Source organism: Brassica rapa, chromosome A03, assembly GCF_000309985.2.
Source record: "Brassica rapa cultivar Chiifu-401-42 chromosome A03, CAAS_Brap_v3.01, whole genome shotgun sequence".
In the NCBI taxonomy this organism is placed as follows: Eukaryota; Viridiplantae; Streptophyta; class Magnoliopsida; order Brassicales; family Brassicaceae; genus Brassica; species Brassica rapa.
In genome coordinates, this window is record NC_024797.2 from 4,030,550 (window position 1) to 4,049,192 (window position 18,643).

General features: G+C 36.7%; 6 protein-coding genes across 10 annotated transcripts; 4 read left to right on the top strand and 2 right to left on the bottom strand.

Annotated features, from left to right (window-relative positions):
- Positions 1 to 621: 621 nt before the first annotated feature.
- LOC103856415 lies at positions 622 to 1,467 on the bottom strand. Its single transcript, XM_009133518.3, has one exon. The coding sequence runs from the start codon at positions 1,401 to 1,403 to the stop codon at positions 1,167 to 1,169; it is 237 nt and encodes a 78-aa protein (XP_009131766.1). The 5' UTR covers positions 1,404 to 1,467; the 3' UTR covers positions 622 to 1,166.
- A 3,228-nt stretch (positions 1,468 to 4,695) lies between these two features.
- On the top strand, positions 4,696 to 6,234 carry LOC103856416 (probable receptor-like protein kinase At5g20050). Its single transcript, XM_009133519.3, has one exon. The coding sequence runs from the start codon at positions 4,757 to 4,759 to the stop codon at positions 6,113 to 6,115; it is 1,359 nt and encodes a 452-aa protein (XP_009131767.1). The 5' UTR covers positions 4,696 to 4,756; the 3' UTR covers positions 6,116 to 6,234.
- Positions 6,235 to 7,208: 974 nt separating this feature from the next.
- LOC103856417 (acyl-protein thioesterase 2) lies at positions 7,209 to 10,140 on the top strand. Of its 2 annotated transcripts, none has more exons than XM_009133521.3 (9): positions 7,209 to 7,351; positions 7,753 to 7,823; positions 7,916 to 8,027; positions 8,372 to 8,408; positions 8,511 to 8,580; positions 8,991 to 9,095; positions 9,230 to 9,380; positions 9,459 to 9,538; positions 9,724 to 10,140. In XM_009133521.3, exons 2-9 carry the CDS (start codon positions 7,790 to 7,792, stop codon positions 9,894 to 9,896), a joined length of 762 nt encoding a protein of 253 aa, XP_009131769.1. In that variant the 5' UTR covers positions 7,209 to 7,351; positions 7,753 to 7,789; the 3' UTR covers positions 9,897 to 10,140. The 2 variants fall into 2 exon arrangements, with proteins under 2 accessions (XP_009131769.1, XP_033144632.1); XM_033288741.1 differs by having other exon boundaries at positions 7,234 to 7,349; positions 7,749 to 7,823.
- Positions 10,141 to 10,395: 255 nt separating this feature from the next.
- On the top strand, positions 10,396 to 12,762 carry LOC103856418 (nudix hydrolase 19, chloroplastic). The gene is made up of 6 exons (XM_009133522.3): positions 10,396 to 11,114; positions 11,192 to 11,332; positions 11,402 to 11,506; positions 11,592 to 11,691; positions 12,092 to 12,184; positions 12,256 to 12,762. The coding sequence occupies exons 1-6, from the start codon at positions 10,515 to 10,517 to the stop codon at positions 12,537 to 12,539; spliced, it is 1,323 nt and encodes a 440-aa protein (XP_009131770.1). The 5' UTR covers positions 10,396 to 10,514; the 3' UTR covers positions 12,540 to 12,762.
- A 471-nt stretch (positions 12,763 to 13,233) lies between these two features.
- LOC103856419 (NADH-cytochrome b5 reductase-like protein) lies at positions 13,234 to 17,023 on the top strand. Of its 2 annotated transcripts, none has more exons than XM_033288740.1 (13): positions 13,234 to 13,502; positions 13,674 to 13,736; positions 14,060 to 14,217; positions 14,484 to 14,543; positions 14,641 to 14,691; positions 14,912 to 14,966; positions 15,115 to 15,185; positions 15,283 to 15,334; positions 15,575 to 15,652; positions 15,879 to 15,968; positions 16,058 to 16,171; positions 16,499 to 16,567; positions 16,690 to 17,023. In XM_033288740.1, the coding sequence occupies exons 1-13, from the start codon at positions 13,332 to 13,334 to the stop codon at positions 16,744 to 16,746; spliced, it is 1,089 nt and encodes a 362-aa protein (XP_033144631.1). In that variant the 5' UTR covers positions 13,234 to 13,331; the 3' UTR covers positions 16,747 to 17,023. The 2 variants fall into 2 exon arrangements, with proteins under 2 accessions (XP_033144631.1, XP_009131771.1); XM_009133523.3 differs by having other exon boundaries at positions 13,236 to 13,502; positions 13,674 to 13,716; positions 14,142 to 14,217.
- An 81-nt stretch (positions 17,024 to 17,104) lies between these two features.
- Positions 17,105 to 18,576, bottom strand: LOC103856420 (mitochondrial pyruvate carrier 1). 3 transcript variants are annotated; one of them, XM_009133524.3, is made up of 5 exons: positions 18,407 to 18,533; positions 17,988 to 18,099; positions 17,837 to 17,891; positions 17,612 to 17,747; positions 17,105 to 17,419 (listed from the first exon to the last, which is right to left on the bottom strand). In XM_009133524.3, exons 2-5 carry the CDS (start codon positions 18,087 to 18,089, stop codon positions 17,377 to 17,379), a joined length of 336 nt encoding a protein of 111 aa, XP_009131772.1. In that variant the 5' UTR covers positions 18,090 to 18,099; positions 18,407 to 18,533; the 3' UTR covers positions 17,105 to 17,376. The 3 variants fall into 3 exon arrangements, with proteins under 3 accessions (XP_009131772.1, XP_033144641.1, XP_009131773.1); XM_033288750.1 differs by having other exon boundaries at positions 17,147 to 17,419; positions 17,988 to 18,097; positions 18,403 to 18,576; XM_009133525.2 differs by having other exon boundaries at positions 17,147 to 17,419; positions 17,988 to 18,094; positions 18,407 to 18,528.
- Positions 18,577 to 18,643: the final 67 nt, after the last annotated feature.

The window sequence follows — 18,643 nt, forward strand, 5'->3', positions numbered from 1 at the left end:
GAAACGATTTGTTACGCAATTTATTAAAAATTGGTTTAGGCGTTTAAAAAATCGGCCTACACATCCGTCTTAACAATAATTGTATACTAGATCTCGACCCGCACAACCGTGCGGGTATTATTTTTACTTTTTATGTTTGCTAATATAATTTATTAAGTTATATTTAGGTTATTATATTTCAATATATATATATATTGTTTATAATGTTTCAGATAATTATTAACTAAATAAACAGAAACTGAAGTATTTTAAAAATTTGTTAGATTTGAAACTATATGAAATGTTATTAACCTAGATCAAAGTAATATCATCATAGATCAAATTAATATCATCACAGATCAAAGTAATGAAATAAAGGTTACTTCACCACGAACGCACAGTTTGTATAGGTCTAATAAATTCAAAACATCAACCTAGTTATTTTGGTATTTAACCAAATGATGTTAATCAATATTTTAGTGATTATATTTAGTTGCCACGTACCCACGAGTGAAAGACATAATCTTGAAAATGCTTATTGTAGTGTATAATCAATATGTCCGCTACATATTATGAGTTTATATTGTTTTTGTGTAATATTAGTCTTTAGTAAAATAAATAATAGATATCTATTTATAACAAATTATATTGATGGTTAAATTTTAAAAGTTAGTTGCATATGTAACGACCTTGATTCTTTTGGTGAATATAAAGAGATTTCTAATGCAATTAATATGTGGCTTAAAGAATACAAATTCATTTAATTAAAAAAATTAATGGATGGTCCATTTTAAAATATCACACATGAAATAAGTCATGATTTCTGTTTTAATATAATAGATAAGTCGCGTAACCATCGCCTACCGATTTTAAAACATTGCATACATGTTACCAAAATTGAAACAAATAACATTTTGTTTTGAATTTTCCGGTTAATTAATTACATAATTTTATCAAAAACTGAAGCAATAACATTTTATTTCCGGTTAGTTAGTATACATATACAAGATACCAAAATTTGAAACAATAACATTGTGTTTTCGATTACTCAACGGAGCCACAATTGTAATTAACACTTCACAAACAAAGAATCCAAGTATTGGCTAATATTGTAATTAAAATCATATATTATCATTATCAAAATGATCACAAATTATGAAATGTCTATTATTCCTTTACGTACGTCACTAGAGATTAGTAGTAACACTTGAAAAAGACCAAAGAACAAAAGCACATAGAAAGAGAACAAGAGGGATTAGGTGAATAGCTCTCTCTCCATTAGCAGACTTGTAACTATTATTGTGAAGCATCATATCCTTCTTGGCGACATCATAGACCACGAGATCATCTGGGCTTGAAGAATCCGGGGAGATGTTGATCAGGAACTCTTCGGATGGCCGAGAACTAATTTGTAACCTCTGCATCTTGTGGCTTCGTTTGGACTTGGAAACAAATAGTATACTAAGTTGCTAAGGATGTCTTCTTATATGGTTTTGTGACAACTTTGCATGTACGCAAGGCTCTCTTTTCATCACAGTTTCAACTTTCGACTATATATATGTGAGTTCAAAAGTCAAAAGCTTGTCCTCATAGACATTTAATGTTGCGTATTCAAACTCCTGGAGTTATGCCTTAAGTTATGATGAATATGATCAGTGACCTTTGCTTTCAAAATGTATAATATCTTGTAGGCATACAAGTAACAAGTTGTATTGAATAGAATCATACCTAGGGTATATAATACTTTGAAATGTAAAATATATTGTAGAGGATCTTAAACCAAAAATTTCCTACTTAGCTGAAATATACGAGTGCATATAGTGCAGTCTTAATTTACTTCATAGTAGACGCTTCCTCCCTACAATCCAACGACCTTGTGAAGCAACCAATAGTTGCAGACCTAAAATCATACACGAACATTAAGTATAACAGTTTTGTGGTATCTCTAATAAACGTGGCTGTAATTATTATTTTTTGGATCAACTAGTTTCATGAAAAAGTTGAAAACCCCGTTTAAAATCACATACTACAAGAAGTTACACGTATGTACTAATTCCTGGCTGCAATAATTAAATTATCATAGATACATTACCAATCAAGATATCGAGCGTTGACAAGTAAACAGTAGGGATAAAGCTCTTTCAAAACTTCAAGATTTGTGTTTGTTTGAAGGCTAACTTGAAGGTGCACAAACAAAAAAAAACTTGAAGGTGCACATGTCTTTCCCTCAAGTCAAAGTTCGCGTTCATATGACATTAGACTTCTTATTTTAAATAGGATTTTCAATTGTTATATTCGTGCTTAAACAAATATAATTCTGGAATTTATGTTTTAGAACAATTCTGGAGCATATGCTATAACATTAATACCAAACAAACGTATCAAGGTTGTCGTTAAAAAAGGTATCAGGATCGATTTCCCACCAAATTATATTGTAGTGGTTTCGACTAAACGAGAAGTTGTCATGTTTGTCCATGCCAAGAATTGATTCTCACCCAGTTCTCAATTGCTACTTTCACATGTTGTTAGATGTCGTGGATTTTTAACTCTCACGTAGTTATATCTGTCGCCGGTAGACAGGTCCCGAAAATTAGTCGGGTCTACGGATCTGATTCCAAATACCCTCTGTTATTCAAAAAAAAATATGTATCAAGATTTATCGATATCACATTTTTGTCCACAGCTTTTATTGCTGGCATATCCAATCATTTAAAAAATCACTAGATTTTGACCCGCGCTTTCAAAGCGCGGGATCGTTTCTTTTTAAAATTTCATTTAAATTAATAAATATTTGTCAAATTTATATTTTAATAGATTTTTTTATTTGTTTATAGTCAATTTTTATAATATTATCTTCTTTATTTTTTTAATTATTATTAAAATAAAAATGTGTGTCCTATATTATCCTACGTAGATCCTGTTGGTTTGTTCGAAGGTGTGGGTTTGAATAGGAAATCGGTGTTGCCTATTTATAATATTGATCGGATTCAAAGCGAGGTGTTAGGTTTTAGGAGAAACTTGGGGAGAAAGTTGGGAGATCTTCTCTTTAAAATTGAATCTCTCTATATTTTAAGATTAGTTTTTGGAAAATTTAGTTACCATATCAAACAGTTAAAATATTTTTCTGTGTGTTCCTCAAATTGGGGGATCTTCTTTTTATTTGATTTGATTCCGAAAATCTTTGAGTACAGAATGGGATTTAAAACGATTTAATGGGCTTAGAAAACGAAAATGTAAGTAGCAAATTGGTTGGGCTTTTCATTTTCGAAAAACATTTAACTAAAAAACAATTGAAAAAAGAATGGAATGTTTTGTAATTAATAGGAAAATTCAGGGGCAGATTCATAAGAAGTATTATGCTTTAATAGTATAGATATGTCTGACTTATGATATGTCTGACTTATGAGGATTCAAAAATTCTTACAAATCACTCTACCTACCAATGACCTCCTCACCTTACTTAGGAATACGATGGTACTTGAAAAAGCAATTTATTTTAAAACAATATATCGAGCCTCGGTATTGATCTGGCCTATTCCCTTTCTTGTGATTAAAGCATTTTACCAAGTTTTTAAAATACTATGAGAACTTTTTTTCTGTAAAATGAAAGTATTGAATTGAAGCATAGGTCGGCCAACCAATGGGGAGTGATATCGTATGTCTGATTTCCGTTGACCAGATGTGATGAACGAGAGAGCTGGAAGTCAGAGAAAGCAGAAAGGGTTTTTAACTTTTAAATAAACGACAACAAAGCGTTGACTTAGAAAAAGACAACAAGAATCACGGATAAATAAATACAAAACGACGTTTTCTAATGCAATAATACATACACATTCTACTCTTCTTATAACTCGAATTTGTTTAATTCCATAAAAAATTTCTAACGGGTAAGTAAACTCGATCGAAGATGACATAATTCTTCATGGCTACGGTTCAGCCCATATATCGTTATATAAAACGTGTAAACGAGAAAGAGAAACGTGAGGGCGAGTCAGTCATCGACTCACCGATCAAGGCATGTTTCCGACCGGCGAAGTTAGTTGTCTTCGAAGCCAACTTAATGTTTATATTATTCCATTATAGCTGTCAAAGTCAACAAATGGCCACGTCCTGCTAATGAATACTTAAGTAGACAGACATTTGAAGCAATTATCAAACCGTTTTTAACTTTTTTAAAACAACATTCGCAAATCAAAACCCAATATGGCAATTTCCCCCTCACGATTTGAATTATTTTCAGAACGCACTTGACCGATTAAACCCGATTAAACTTGAACAACACAACCTGGGACAACTTGCAGATTTTGGCCTCTTTCAGATCATTTATGACAAAACTATATGGCTATATTTGTACATTGCATAGTACATGTCTACGTATAAATATATAAGTTATATTATATGAAATTATATTAAATAATATGTTAACAGAAAAAACATGATCAAATCATTTTAAATTTTTTTTTATTGTTTTTAATATAACAATCTTTTGTAGTTTCTATAATAACATTGTAAAATTGTTTTGATATCAATGATTATTTTGCAAAAAAGACAACCAAAATATTATTATATTTGGCCACAAATTCAACAACTATGTTCGCTTTGTAATATATCTAAATTTATTACCATTCAAAATATAACAAAAATAAACGATAAAATATAACTTGTCTTTATATATTTAATTTGAAATATTTCCTTCCTCTCGTTTGTTCAGCTCACAAGTCACAATGTTCATCTGAAAACAAAAAAACATGAAGTCAAAGAAGCTCCAAAGCCTGTAATGGAAGACAAGAAAGCGAACATAATCGCTACTCTAACCATCTTATCCCTCCTCCTCGTCATAATCGCCGCCCGTGTTTATCTAAAACTCTCCAAACCCTTTTACCTCCTCGCCGGCGTCGACATCTCATTAATCCTCGCCGTGTTCTGCTTCCTCGTAATCCGAAGCCGTTACAACAGAGAGAGAAAGAACCTCGAGTCAAGATACATCTCAGAAGGCAGAGAGCTCAGAATCGAGTACAGCTTCCTCCGAAAAGTCGCCGGAGTCCCGACCAAGTTCAAGCTCGAGGATCTCGAAGAAGCCACCGACGGGTTCAGAGTCCAGATCGGGAAAGGAGGATCAGGCTCTGTGTTCAAAGGAGTTTTAAAAGACGGAAGCCAAGTAGCTGTGAAGAGAATCGAAGGAGAAGAGAAAGGAGAAAGAGAGTTTAGGTCAGAGGTAGCTGCTATAGCTTCCGTGCAGCACAAGAATCTAGTTCGTCTTTACGGTTATTCATCGGTAAATCGTTATAGATTCTTAGTCTACGAATACATACCAAACTCATCTCTCGATGTATGGATCTTCCCGGGAAAGAGAAGACTAGGAGGTTGCTTGACGTGGGACCAAAGGTACCAAGTTGCAATCGATGTAGCGAAAGCCCTATCTTATCTTCACAATGATTGTCGGTCCAAGATCTTGCATCTCGACGTTAAGCCGGAGAACATTCTCCTCGACGAGGATTATAGAGCCGTGGTAACGGACTTTGGACTCTCCAAGCTTGTTGCTAGAGACGAGAGCCGAGTAGTAACGGAGATTCGCGGCACGTGCGGGTATCTAGCGCCAGAGTGGCTTCTAGAGCACGGTATCTCCGAGAAGTCTGATGTTTACAGCTACGGGATCGTGCTCCTAGAGATGATAGGAGGAAGGAGAAGTATAACGAGGGTGGAGAACAAGAGGACCAAGAAGAAGAAGTTGGAGTATTTTCCGAGGATCGTGAACCAGAAGATGAGAGAGAGGAGAGTGATGGAGATTGTGGATCAACGGTTGATAGAAGCCAAGGAGGTTGGTGATGAAGGGCAGGTGATGAAGCTGGTGTGTGTGGCGCTTTGGTGTATACAGGAGAAGGCTAAGAACAGGCCTGATATGGCTACGGTGGTTGAGATGCTTGAAGGGAGAGTTACGGTGAATGAGCCGCCGGATTCTAAACTTGTTGTGGTCGATCTTTTGGCGGCAGCTGGTGGTGGTGATGATGATGTTGATGATGTGACTACAGGTGTAAGAAGGGTTGTGGAGATGCCAAAATTGCATATTCAGAGGGGGAGGCATTTTCGTTTTCCGTCTGTTTGTTCTAGTATCATTTCTCCAGTTTCTCCACGTTAGAGTTTTGGTTTGTTTCTTCGTTTGATATGTTAATAAGCACAACAAAACATAACCGGAACCTACTCTTTGTTTATATTTGGTTTTGTTCAAGTCTAAAACTTAGATTGCTTAGTGTTTTACACTCCAGCCTTTGATACGTACGTAGTAAGCACAACCCTTACATAACCAAGATTAGCAAATGAGCTGAGTCAATAAGCTATCATTGTCCAAGCACACATCAGCACAACTGCACAACTCCATGTGAGAATGTGAGATTTATCTAATCTAGAAATTTGTATTATTGTTTCAAACCAATTAGGAAAAACAGTAGTACGTACTTGACACTTCTAATAATAACATCAATATTATGTAAAGCTTATTGGCAGTGCAAGGGTAGCTGATATTTACTTCATCTTTCTTTTTTTTAATGGATGTTAAATTTATTCATTCAAAAAAACTTTTTTTTTTTTACAATGAAAGCCTCTATAGTTTGAAGAAACTTGATTCATCTTTGCAACGGTATGAAAATTTGATGTCTCTCTGTGCACTAGAAGTCGTCGCCTACTTTATTTTGTAGTAGTTTCTTTGTTTGTACATGTCACATAAAGTTAAGAGAAGCAGCTGTTGTGGACTTTACCTCTACTATACTCCGCAACATATCAGTTTGGTCCTTTTGTTGTCTAATATCATTCTATAAGAATTGAGCTAATGGGGCTTTTAAATTAACCATACTTAACAAACGTGACGTGACATTCAAGCAGCCTGGCAGACGTTATTAGTATTGGAATGGAACATTTAACATTAGACAAGAGTCCAAACACACGTAAGTGCAACTCAAAATCCAAAGCAAAGTCGATGTCTAAATAAGCACAATTTATAACCAGGATTGAACAAAACAGGCTATTTCAACATGCATTTGTTTTGTGGAATTTTTGTTTTGTCTGAATATGTAAGTAACAGAATTATTATAGACACGAACATAACACAAATGTAAAAAATCATTGAATGTAGACTCATAAAGCGTCAATTGAAGCTTAACCGAATTTAGCTGGTTTAAAAGTAAACCGAATCTCCCAAATTCTATTATTAGGGTAAAGACTGATCGAAACAAAAGACTCGGGGATAAAAGTCAAAATAATCGATAATAAAGGGGGCGCTAGGGAAAAATAAAAGTTGCAAGCTACATCAAAGTTTTTATCTTTTTGGTGGCTTCCTTGGACTTCTCCGTCGCTAGACCTTGCCGAGTTACTCTCTCAGGTAAGATCCGTCTCTGGCTCATCCTGTTCGTTCCACCAATTCCTTCCTCATCAATATATATATCGTTTCGATTTCGTTTTATTTGTAAAGACAACGCCAATTTTGTATCTTTGTCGACCTATCAAGACCTAAGTGTTTCGTCCCGATGTACTTTTCCGGCGAAAGTGTCCGAACTGTCTCTGTATTCTAATGAATATTCTCTGTTTACAAGTTTCTAGAGGTTAATAGATAGCTTGAAACAAAGGGATGACATTCATGTCTTTTTAAATGTTTTGGTCTCAGTTTTGAAGTTCTAAAAGGTTTATTATCTCTTTTGATGTTTGGTTTGAACAATGTGGTATGTAATTTCTGATGGAATCAATGTGGTGTGTAAACTAATTGATGTGTTCCTTTTACTGCAGAGTTTTGCTTCTTCACAGCATTGCTTGTCATCCAACAATGAGTCTCTCTGGTGCTGCTGCAGTTGGTTCAAGTTAGTATCTTCCTCTTTTGTCCTGGGTTTTGATTTGGTCTTGAGCGAGTGAATAATAGGGGGAAAAACTCTCTGTTGCAACGTTATTTCAGGCAGAAATTTGAAAAGAGCGGTGGAGTTTGGGAAAACTCATGTGGTTAGGCCCAAAGGGAAGCATCAAGCTACTATTGTCTGGCTACATGGTCTTGGCGACAATGGCTCCAGGTACTTGTTTTTGAATGGTGGATACATCCTATACTCTAAATGTCTTTCAGTAATGAGTGTAACTTATGCTATAGTGTTTAAGTTTACGCCTTTTCCTTATACCTTAGTTTTCTTTCAAGCTTTTGGTGTTTTTTTTTATGCAATGTCGCTTCACAATCAGTTGAGACAAATTAATTTAAATTGACCATAGAACATTTTTTTTGCTTTTATTAAGCCATATTTTCTCCTGGAGACGGGATACTAGCGAAGCATGACATGATTCATCTTTTTGATTAATACACAGTCAGCTTAAAAAGTTGGCAGTCATGACATTAAATCTCTTTTTATTTTTGTGCTTACTGCAGCTGGTCCCAGATTTTGGAGACCCTTCCTCTTCCGAATGTGAGTTATAAGCTTCAAGTGATCTCCAGCAGTTGCCTTAATTATGTTAAGCGCGCTCAGATTACTTTACCTTTGGTCAATATTAACCCATCTGTGTTGTAGATCAAATGGATCTGCCCTACAGCTCCTTCTCAGCCAATAAGTCTTTTTGGTGGTTTTCCCTCCACAGCTTGTAAGTTATTTGCTACATAGCATTCGTCTTTTATGCTAGTTAGTGGAAACTATTACTAATCGAAACAGAAAGGGAGGTTAAGAGAGTTGCACTTAAGTTTTAATCATGTTCTTGCAAATGAATGTGCCAACCAAACCCCAATTTTTGTTTGAAAAGTTAGTCTATAAGGCTCTAAGCAAAGTAGTCAACCAAGTAGTTAGCTTGTAGTCGAGAGTATTATTAGCCAACATATTGTTGGTTTGGCTCCACATCACTAGACCAAAGAGTTCTTCTATTTTTTTCTTTCTTAATAATAGGAATCTCTATGCAAAAGTTAATCATCAGACTCGTGCACGAATAATAATTCTGAACAGTGAGTATTTTGTGTGAGAAAAAAGCTTTGATGAGTTGGTATACTGTAATTTATGCAGGGTTTGATGTTGTGGACCTCACTGAAAATGGACCTGATGATGTAGAAGGACTGGATGTGGCTGCCGCACATGTTGCAAATCTGTTGGCAAATGAGCCTGCTGACAGTAAGTGTTCCTTCCAAAAACTTGCCTCTTCATTCCCCTCCATATAACCAGTCAAGTTCGACTATATTGAGCCTGTTTCGGTTTCTTATCGAATCCAATTCTAAAAATACTGTGTTATCTTTTATTGCTTACAGTTAAGTTAGGTGTTGGAGGGTTCAGCATGGGGGCAGGGACGTCTCTGTATTCTGCGACTTGTTTTGCTCTTGGTAAATATGGAAATGGCAATCCTTACCCTATCAATTTAAGTGCAGTGATTGGCTTAAGTGGGTGGCTTCCTTGTGCAAAGTAAGTTTCCTCTTTGTGCCAAGTTCAAACGGTCTTCTTGTTCTATTAGAGCTTTGATGGATTTTTTCTTCTTCGAAGGACACTGACTGGTAAACTAGAAGAGGAGCAGATCAAGAACCGAGCTGCATCGTTACCCATTTTAGTTTGTCATGGAAAAGGTAACTAAGCGAATTATTATTACCAACGTTGGATGTTTCATAACTCAGTATATTTAATATGCATTTATCATGCCTTAGTGTAAATGCAATTCATTCTCTAAGTCCGAATCATGTAAAGGTTACATTTTAATTTTTATTATCTTCCTGTTCTTGTGCTTATTCATGTACCCCTCTTTGGTTTTCAGGTGATGATGTTGTACCGTTCAAGTTTGGGGAGAAATCTTCACAGGCCTTGTTATCACATGGGTTTAAGAAGACGACCTTCAAAGCTTACGGTGCACTTGGTCACTACACAATCCCACAGGAGACAGAGGATGTATGCGCGTGGTTGACATCCACCCTCGGCCTCGAAGGTTGAAAAGGCTTTTCAATGATTTGTCACTCTCTGATGAAAAAATACTCGCGAGATTTTTCATTGATTTGGATTTAAATCTTTCGGATTTTCATTTTTAAGATGTTACATTTGGGATGTTTAAGACTTAAGTAGATAAATCTTGTCGTTTGGCCCTTCTAAACTCTGACCTGACCATCGGTAGACTCAGTTATATTTGTTTTCTGGTGGTCGATCGGATATTTAACAAAAAAAAAATCATTCCTTTTAAGGTTTTGTTTCTTGAAAAGTATGCCAAAAGTTAGTGATAAAATTATTTTAACTAGAAATATATAACTAAAATTTAGAAGATGGGTTAATTGATAAAGAAAATTAAAAGAACACTATTTTTATTTGAATATTAATTCAACTAAAGTAGCCCGACGGTTACGCCTAACTAACTGCACAGTTTAAAATGTGCGCGACTTCGATCAGAAAAAAAAAAATGTGCGCGACATAATTTGACACGTGTGCGCGACATAACTCAACACGTGTTCGGACAAGACTTGTCTGAATCATCGTTTCCACTTTCTCACTCCACTTGAGCTCTCTCTCTAACATGATCATCAAGCGCGAAACAATGGTGAAGTAAAAAAAAAAACAGAGATGCTTGCTCTCTTCCTCTCTTCTTCTTCTTCGTACCTCACACTCTCCAGATCCGTAACTCTCCACCTATTCCGACGAACAACACTCTCATCTCTTACAATGTCAACGAACCTAAGAACTCACGCCTACGCAGGCAACCCCTTGAAATCAAAAACCCCAAAATCCACCGACACCTTCTCACCTTCCTCCGCCTTCGAATCCCTCAAAGTCCTGATCCCGCTAATCCCAAACCACCCCGCGCCTTCCCCTGATTTCAAAGTCCTTCCCTTCAGCAAAGGCCGCCCGCTGGTGTTCTCCAGCGGCGGCGGAGACGCTTCCACCACGACGCCTATCTGGCACCTGGGGTGGATCAGCTTGTCTGATTGCAAGGGTATGCTGGCGAGCCGCGGGGTTGATATGGACGAGGACTCGCTTGTGTATTTAGGACCCAAGGTGGAGGAAGATTTGGTGTGTTGGGCTGTTGATGTGTCTGAAGAAGAGGACGGCGTCGTTTCGGTGTTGGAAAGTAGGAAGCTTTGTTTCGTCGAGCTGAGGACTTTGATGGTGGCTGCTGATTGGGTGGATCAGCGCGCTATGGATGAGTTGGCTATTGCAGGACATGTATGTGAGCTGCTCTCTTTTAAAGTGCATTTCATCATCTTTTATCATATGCTTAAGCTGTCTTGTTTCTGTGGCAGGCCAGGGCATTGCTTGAGTGGCACAATGTATCAAGATTCTGTGGGTCTTGTGGAGGTACAAATGTTCCAAAGGAAGCAGGAAGGAGAAAGCAATGTTCAAACAAGGCTTGCGGAAAGCGGGTTTATCCCCGGGTTGACCCGGTATATGTTTATCCTAAAAAGCATGAGTTGCTTTGCAGAACTTCTGGCTGATTGATTTCACTTTACCAGGTGGTTATAATGTTAGTTATTAATCAAGAGAATGATCGCGCGCTTTTAAGCAGACAATCTAGATATGTACCCAGGATGTGGAGTTGTTTAGCTGGATTTATTGAGGTATGAAAACTCTTTACTGCTAAGCCATCTCTATTGTATGTACTATGTATACTAATATACTATTATCTATGCTGCTTCTTGCTAGCCAGGGGAAAGCTTAGAAGAGGCTGTGAGGCGAGAAACATGGGAAGAGACAGGCATTGAAGTAGGAGACGTTGTCTACCACAGCTCTCAGCCTTGGCCTGGTAAATTGACTTGTTATTATAATATAGTTGTTGGTGTACTAGTTATATCATCTAGCTTGCCTTTGTTAGCTTGTGGTCTACAGAGTATCGTTAGCTAATGCAGCATCCTGAAGTGTCATATTGATGAGCAATTTTACTTGTCAGGCAGATAGAAATTGAGGGTTACCTATATATTGATTACAAGTTTACAACCTTATTTTTTCTTTGAAAGATTTAAAAATCTAGTCTTGTGTCATGTTTATGTGTTTGATTCTCTTCGTTTGTGGTTTCTTAACTTCCACTAGCGTCAATAGTCAATACTCTCACTTATGTAACATTTACTTGTTAGGAACTTTTGTTTCCAATGCCAAAAATGCTTTAGAAAAGCTTTTTTCACGATGATGATTGTCTTAAATTGCAGTGGGACCAAGTAGCATGCCGTGCCAACTGATGTTGGGGTTCTTTGCTTTCGCCAAGACTCTTGACATAAACGTAGACAAGGAAGAGTTAGAAGGTAAGAGTAACTTCAACTCCTTTTGGAAAATCCCAAGAGTTTCTTAACATTCATCATGTTTTTTTGCGCAGATGCTCAATGGCACAGCAGAGAAGATGTGAAGAAAGCACTGACCTTTGCAGAATACAGGAAGGCGCAAAGAACAGCGGCTTCAAAGATAGAGCAAATCTGTAAAGGTGTGGAGAAAAGCAAGAGTCTAACAACTGATTTCAATGTGGAAAGCGGCGAGCTCGCTCCTATGTTCATCCCGGGGCCATTTGCCATTGCTCACCACCTGATCTCAACGTGGGTAGATCAGGGCTCTGGCAATGTTCACTCAAAACCACAAGCTAGTGTCTCTCTCTCGAGTTTGTAGCTAAAGAGTTACCACTTTGATGATTGTTATAGCTTTGATGCTTAATCTGAACTAATCTTTGCGTAAAGACTTGAAAACTTAAGCTGTGTTATAATCTTTGCTTTAGTTTTTAATTTCTTTTCATTTAGCTATTATACAACAATCAATAAGAAAAAAACTACTGTATTTATATAAATAGAAGGCCTTTTATTAATAATGTGTTTATGGAGAGTTTATTGATTTATGTATAATTTTTTTTTTATCAAGAATCATCTTGATAGGGTTTTGTTTCAGAATTCCACCGTTGTGATTAGAGTTCACCTGATTAGTAAAGACACGATTAACTCCGGTCTCTTAGCCGGAGTTTTTAACTTATAATTTAATATTTTTGTTTTTTTTTGTTTTTTACATTTTTCAACTAAGAGACGGTTCTTATATCTTTTATTGAAGAGACGGTTCTTAGTTTTTTTTAAAAAAATTAAGAAAAGTTAAGAACGGTCTCTTAGCTGAATCTGAGAAAGTGGTGTTAATGATGGTGTGACAGAAATTAAGGGGAGAAAAGAGGAAGAGCGAAGGAAGAAGAGAAGCAGAGAGTACTTTGTAGTTTACATATAGCAAATAGTAATTGGGCTTGGGCTTAAATAATAAACTAAACATAAACGTAAGAAGAAGCCCAACTGGGCCCATCTTCATCCTAAGTGTTCGTATCAAATGCACTTTCAATCTTCAGGTCTGGTCTCTCACTCACAAGGTTCTAAACCCCTCCCATTGCGCTACTACCTTTGTTATTCTCCTCCGAGATCTGAACCAACGATGGCGACCTCCTTCTTCCGACGACTCGCTAGGTCAGCTCCGATCGCATTCCCCGCCGCACTCCGATCGCAAATCAAATCTGGTCATGGTACTTTCCGATTCTCCGCCGGCGCGATCGCGGCACTTTCCGGCGGATTCTCCTGTTACTACCTCACCTCCGGCAACAATCTGGTGAGCTTTTCTTTTCCGAGCTGGTTTGATTCATTTATCTTTGTACTTTGTTCAATATAGATTTTGTTTGTATATCACATTTATTCAGATACTGAAAACGCTGTCGTATCGGTTAATAAAATTCGTGTGTGTTTGTTAGTGATTGCTGACTCTCGTTTGTGGATCTCACAGGCGTATCTGGATCAAGCTAAGGAAGAGACTGGACCCAAAACAGGTGCTCTCTTTTTTACTCTTAAGTGCTGTTAGTTTGGTTGACGCAGCTATCTGCGTCGGCTTCAATTTTTTTAATAAACTTTTGTTCGTTTCATTGACGCCGGTACTGCGTCTGCGTCTAAACGCTGCGTCCTCGCGTCAATTGCTGAAAATATTTGCGTCTGCGATTAAAATTGCTTCGGCGTCGGCATTGAAGTCTACGAAAAGAACAACAACTATTTTCATTGAAACTGACGCAGATGCCGACGCTGACGCCGATGTCGAAAACTGCGGCAATCAAACGAACATGACTTTAATCTCCGAAACGTTTTTACCTACAACTGATTTTGATCAGATTTTTTATGTTTTATTTTCCTTTTTTGCGTCGGGCTCCTCCATACACTTCTTCTTTTTTTTCTTATGTTGTTATTTTCCGACTGGTTTCAGCTCTGAACCCTGACAAATGGCTCGAGTTCAAGCTCCAAGACACTGCTACTGTTAGCCACAACACCAAGTTGTTCAGGTTTTTGCTTTACTTACTAATATATTTTCGTAAATATACACATATTGGCAAATAATTGTTGGACTAGGGAGGGGTGGTATGGATAACTAACTAGCTGGTGAATGCTTGTTTGTTTCTCATCCTTTCTTGTGTTATTTTCAACATGTATTAAGTAGTTTGTATCCCTATACTGCATATGTGGCAGGCATTATGAAATCATTGTTGGTAAAAAAAATCCAAGTGGTTTAACTTTGGTTCTCTTGTATTTATTTTGCCTTGAATTCTAGGTTCTCATTTGACCCCTCAGCTAATTTGGGTCTGCATGTTGCTTCTTGTCTCCTCACAAGGTACAACTTTATAGCAAAACAATTTTTTTGCTGACAATTTGGGAAATTTTCTCAGCTAGAGTGGTAGTTCTAACCTGTTTCATTTTTCTTTGTACAGGGCTCCTTTAGGCTATAATGCTGAAGGGAAAACGAAATATGTCGTTAGACCGTAAGTTCAGCTAAAAACTTCTCACCAGCTTTGCATTGTTTTTCTTTTTCCTGTCCAGACAACCATTCTTCTTATTAAGTTAGAGAATCTATTAGCCTAGTTGTTGAAAAAATCACTTTTTGGTGGTTTTAAGATTACTCAATATCGCATGTTATCTTGGAAATAATTGTGCTTATGTACGTGGGTCTTCTATTAATCATGTTTATCTTTTGTTTGTCAGTTACACTCCTATATCAGACCCAGAGGCTAAGGGCTATTTCGATCTACTGATTAAGGTATGACGGTATGAGTGTTCTCTAATATTCATGTGCATCTCTCTGCTTTTGGTACTTTTTCTAGCATAAATAACTGACTGTGTTATGATTGATCTGATTTTTTCGATTTGTGGTGATTTTGTTATGATTTGTTCACTGCCTTTTGCAGGTATACCCAGATGGAAAAATGAGTCAGCATTTTGCCAGCTTAAAACCGGGGGATGTGTTGGAAGTGAAAGGGTATAATTTCTTGACTTTCAGCATTTACTTACTACGGTTGTTGATAGTTCTTTAATTTATATGATGTTTAACTATTTCTACCTTTTGTTTCTTGTAGACCCATTGAGAAGTTCAAATATTCGCCTAATATGAAGAAACATATTGGCATGGTATAAACCTGTGTTCCCTTATTACAACCAAGTTTATTGAAGGTTTCTTACATACAATCTGTTTTATTTATGAAAATTGAAAGCCGGAGAAAACATATGTGAAAGTTGAACTTTGAGATATGGACTGCACTAGTCCGTAGAAATTTAGGTTCTTTTCATGGATACAAGTCAAAGTAATGACAAATAAATTCTGACTGGTAATTTTGTGTGTTTGTATCCATTTTTTCATATAACTTGTAGATTGCTGGTGGAAGTGGGATTACTCCAATGCTTCAGGTGATCGATACCATTGTGAAGAATCCTGAGGACAACACGAAGGTGACCAGTTTATTCTTACCTTATTTTTCTCTCAAAAATGAGCATTTATAGACCCCATATTGAAGTATGTAATCTATCCATACAAATAGCTGAACTTCTACGTATTCCAGATGGTGGTTTCTTTACCCAGATCTTAAAACTGTTATCATCCTTTACTGCTCATTTGAAAACCAAGTTCTCACACAAAAGAATCCTAACATGGAGATGTACAATTTTGTGTGCACAGATAACACTACTCTATGCCAATGTTTCTCCGGATGATATACTTCTAAAGCAAAAGCTCGATGCACTTCAGGCAAACCACCCAAACCTGAAGGTAGAATCCTCTTTGATTTCTTCAATTGCTTATTTTACTAGCATACACCACTTCTCTTATTAAAAAAATGAAATGTTTAAAATGGACAGGTATTCTATACTGTTGACAATCCTACTAAAAATTGGAAAGGAGGAGTAGGTTACGTTTCAAAGGATATGGCTCTGAAAGGCTTACCTCTTCCTGCTGACGATACACTTATCCTCGTAAGTTACCTTACAACCTTCAGAACCATTTCTTGTTTTTTTAAAAGAAAATGTTTCTACAATATAATTCCATCGCTTCTTCCCTTGTGTGCTATGTAATATTCTTCTGCTTAAATATATGACAGTACATTAATTTAGTTAGTGAGCTTTTTCCTTTTGATTTTGGAGTATGGAGATGTTTTATATCAGTTTTCATCATAACAGACAATGTTTCTTAAGAAATCGAGAATTAGGATGTTTACGGATTTGATTTGCTGAAAAAGAAGTTGTGGATAGGAGCAAAGCATTCGCTATTAATTAACGTGGTATTATTTATTGTTATTTCAGGTGTGTGGTCCTCCTGGGATGATGGAGCATGTATCCGGAGGCAAAGCTCCAGACTGGTCACAAGGAGAGGTTTGTTCCAATTCGTCAACATCTTATCTTGGCAATATCTTTTACGTGAAACCTAAAAACTAGTTAAACCGTTCGATCGAGCTCTTCATGTCTAATTGTTACGTTGGTTTGTTTCACTGCAGGTTAAGGGAATACTCAAGGAACTCGGATTCACAGAGCAAATGGTTTTCAAATTCTGAGAGGATTATGAATCAAAATTCCGTAGTTTCTGCTTAAGACAGGTTTCATTTCATGTAATAAAGCGTCCCCAAGCAAACATTAATTGATGCAGTATGAGCTTTACACAGTACCTATCAAGCTTTGCAAAATAAACAAAGCAAAACAGATCAGTTAGTCTTTTGTCTCTGGAGGAAGTAGCTAGAGGGACCTTTGCTATACTTTGATTTTGATGATAAATTTCTATGTGATTTAAACTGCAAGAAATTGGATACGGTTTGAAAGATAAAAGTTTGTTCATTTGCGTTCGTGTCTGTGTTTTCGACTCATGTCAAATCATGTGCTTGGAGAAAGATCCAAAACTCAAGTAGCACTCTCAACTTGGCTAAGTCGTCTCTTGTTCATTAGCAATTTGTGTTGGAGTAACAGGAAATGTGGACTGCCACCAACATCTCTCAAGTTTTATTACAAGTGGTTACTTATGAAAGAAAAGAGATAATGTCACCGAAGGATCCAACAAGTAAAGCAACCATATAGCTTGGGGAGACAAGACAAACACGTTTCAAAGGAAAATCAAATGGATAGAGATATCAGTAATTCCCAAGAACAAATGCTTGCAGCGTTAAAGAAACCCTTTCATTCATCGTTTAGGCTTACTGAGACGATTTCTCCTCTACTTTCGTGGAGGATAGATACCTGTCATCAAGCACGTTTAAAGGATTTCAGAATAAGCTAGAAAAAAACGGGAAAAGGGCTAAATTGTGGAAGCAATTGCATAAAAACATACTAGCTTCATCTATAAAACAGTAATCCTATAAGCAAACTTGTTTCCGAGTAGTGCATCTAGACACGAATATATATGGTTTCTCTGAGGTATATAGAAATTACCCCTGGGCTCTAGCCCAACGAGAGAGCTGGTAGAGCTGAACAGTCTCATTGGAAGCATGGCAGGCAAGTAGGAGATAGTTGCGTGGTTGCACCATCCAGGCAAATCTCATGAACAATGCAGAGTAAATACACATGGCTGTAACAAAAACAAATGCCAGCATGAGAGAGATTTAGCATAATTAATAATGCTTGCATAATATAAGGGAGGCCTTCATAATAAGATACCTGAGGACATGTTTCCAGAAATCATTTCCGGAGGCTTTTGCATATCCACCAAACCCTATTGTTGTGGGAAGTAAAATTCAAAGACGATGAGTGAATGGAGGAATGCCATTGGATCATAAGAAAAGAGGAAGATGGGAAAGAGAAAGCATACAGCAGCAACAAAGCCCCAGTTGGCGATAGGACCCCAGAAATGGGTTGTTTTAGGGCCAACCGGACTGTTCAAAAATGCTTGGAATCTTGATGCTGTTGCCATTTTATCTACTCTGCAATAAGGATAAACTAATCAACTTTCAGGACATGTGAAAGCTAAAGCAAGTTTATTTTTGTTTTTCTTTTGGTGTATAAAATGTCAACCAAAGTGTGATAAACAGTAATCAGATTAAATTATCATCATCAACCAATTCCAATTTGTCAAAAACTGAATTACGTAATCATCACAATACATTTCGATTCACAATCTCAAACAGTTGAGAACAAAGAATATATCTCTCGAATAATCCAGGTAAAAGTGTCTAAAGCGATTTTTATTTATTCATACTAAGACGATCTACTTTGAGATAAGACACAAACCTGAGGAATGCGAAGTTTTGGGAGCTCGATGATTAGAGAATTTGAGGGCGAGAGAAAGAGAGCGAGGTAACAGAACAAGTCAAAAAGACACAAGTAGCTTGTTGGGCTTTCGTTATCTGTCGGAAGATCCACCAAAAGAAAAGTATTCTCCATTAAATATGGGCTCTCATGAATTGATTCTCTTTTTTTTTTTTTTGTCAAAGAATTGATTATCTAAAAGAACAAATATTCTAAAGT

What these genes read in the sequence shown, in the direction of transcription:
- LOC103856419 (XM_033288740.1), top strand. Translation starts at nt 13,332, where the DNA reads ATGGCGACCTCCTTCTTCCGACGACTCGCTAGGTCAGCTCCGATCGCA. An exon ending in TCACCTCCGGCAACAATCTG is followed by an intron (nt 13,503 to 13,673) that starts GTGAGCTTTTCT and finishes TGGATCTCACAG; the next exon opens with GCGTATCTGGATCAAGCTAA. An exon ending in CACAACACCAAGTTGTTCAG is followed by an intron (nt 14,218 to 14,483) that starts GTTTTTGCTTTA and finishes CTTGAATTCTAG; the next exon opens with GTTCTCATTTGACCCCTCAG.
- LOC103856416 (XM_009133519.3), top strand. Translation starts at nt 4,757, where the DNA reads ATGGAAGACAAGAAAGCGAACATAATCGCTACTCTAACCATCTTATCC.
- LOC103856420 (XM_033288750.1), bottom strand. Translation starts at nt 18,559, where the DNA reads ATGGAGAATACTTTTCTTTTGGTGGATCTTCCGACAGATAACGAAAGC. An exon ending in ACTGGGGCTTTGTTGCTGCT is followed by an intron (nt 17,892 to 17,987) that starts GTATGCTTTCTC and finishes CCACAACAATAG; the next exon opens with GGTTTGGTGGATATGCAAAA. An exon ending in CGTTGGGCTAGAGCCCAGGG is followed by an intron (nt 17,420 to 17,611) that starts GTAATTTCTATA and finishes GCTTGATGACAG; the next exon opens with GTATCTATCCTCCACGAAAG.
- LOC103856418 (XM_009133522.3), top strand. Translation starts at nt 10,515, where the DNA reads ATGCTTGCTCTCTTCCTCTCTTCTTCTTCTTCGTACCTCACACTCTCC. An exon ending in CAGCTCTCAGCCTTGGCCTG is followed by an intron (nt 11,692 to 12,091) that starts GTAAATTGACTT and finishes CTTAAATTGCAG; the next exon opens with TGGGACCAAGTAGCATGCCG. An exon ending in AGACAAGGAAGAGTTAGAAG is followed by an intron (nt 12,185 to 12,255) that starts GTAAGAGTAACT and finishes TTTTTTGCGCAG; the next exon opens with ATGCTCAATGGCACAGCAGA.
- LOC103856415 (XM_009133518.3), bottom strand. Translation starts at nt 1,403, where the DNA reads ATGCAGAGGTTACAAATTAGTTCTCGGCCATCCGAAGAGTTCCTGATC.
- LOC103856417 (XM_009133521.3), top strand. Translation starts at nt 7,790, where the DNA reads ATGAGTCTCTCTGGTGCTGCTGCAGTTGGTTCAA. An exon ending in CTTGGCGACAATGGCTCCAG is followed by an intron (nt 8,028 to 8,371) that starts GTACTTGTTTTT and finishes TGCTTACTGCAG; the next exon opens with CTGGTCCCAGATTTTGGAGA. An exon ending in AGACCCTTCCTCTTCCGAAT is followed by an intron (nt 8,409 to 8,510) that starts GTGAGTTATAAG and finishes TCTGTGTTGTAG; the next exon opens with ATCAAATGGATCTGCCCTAC.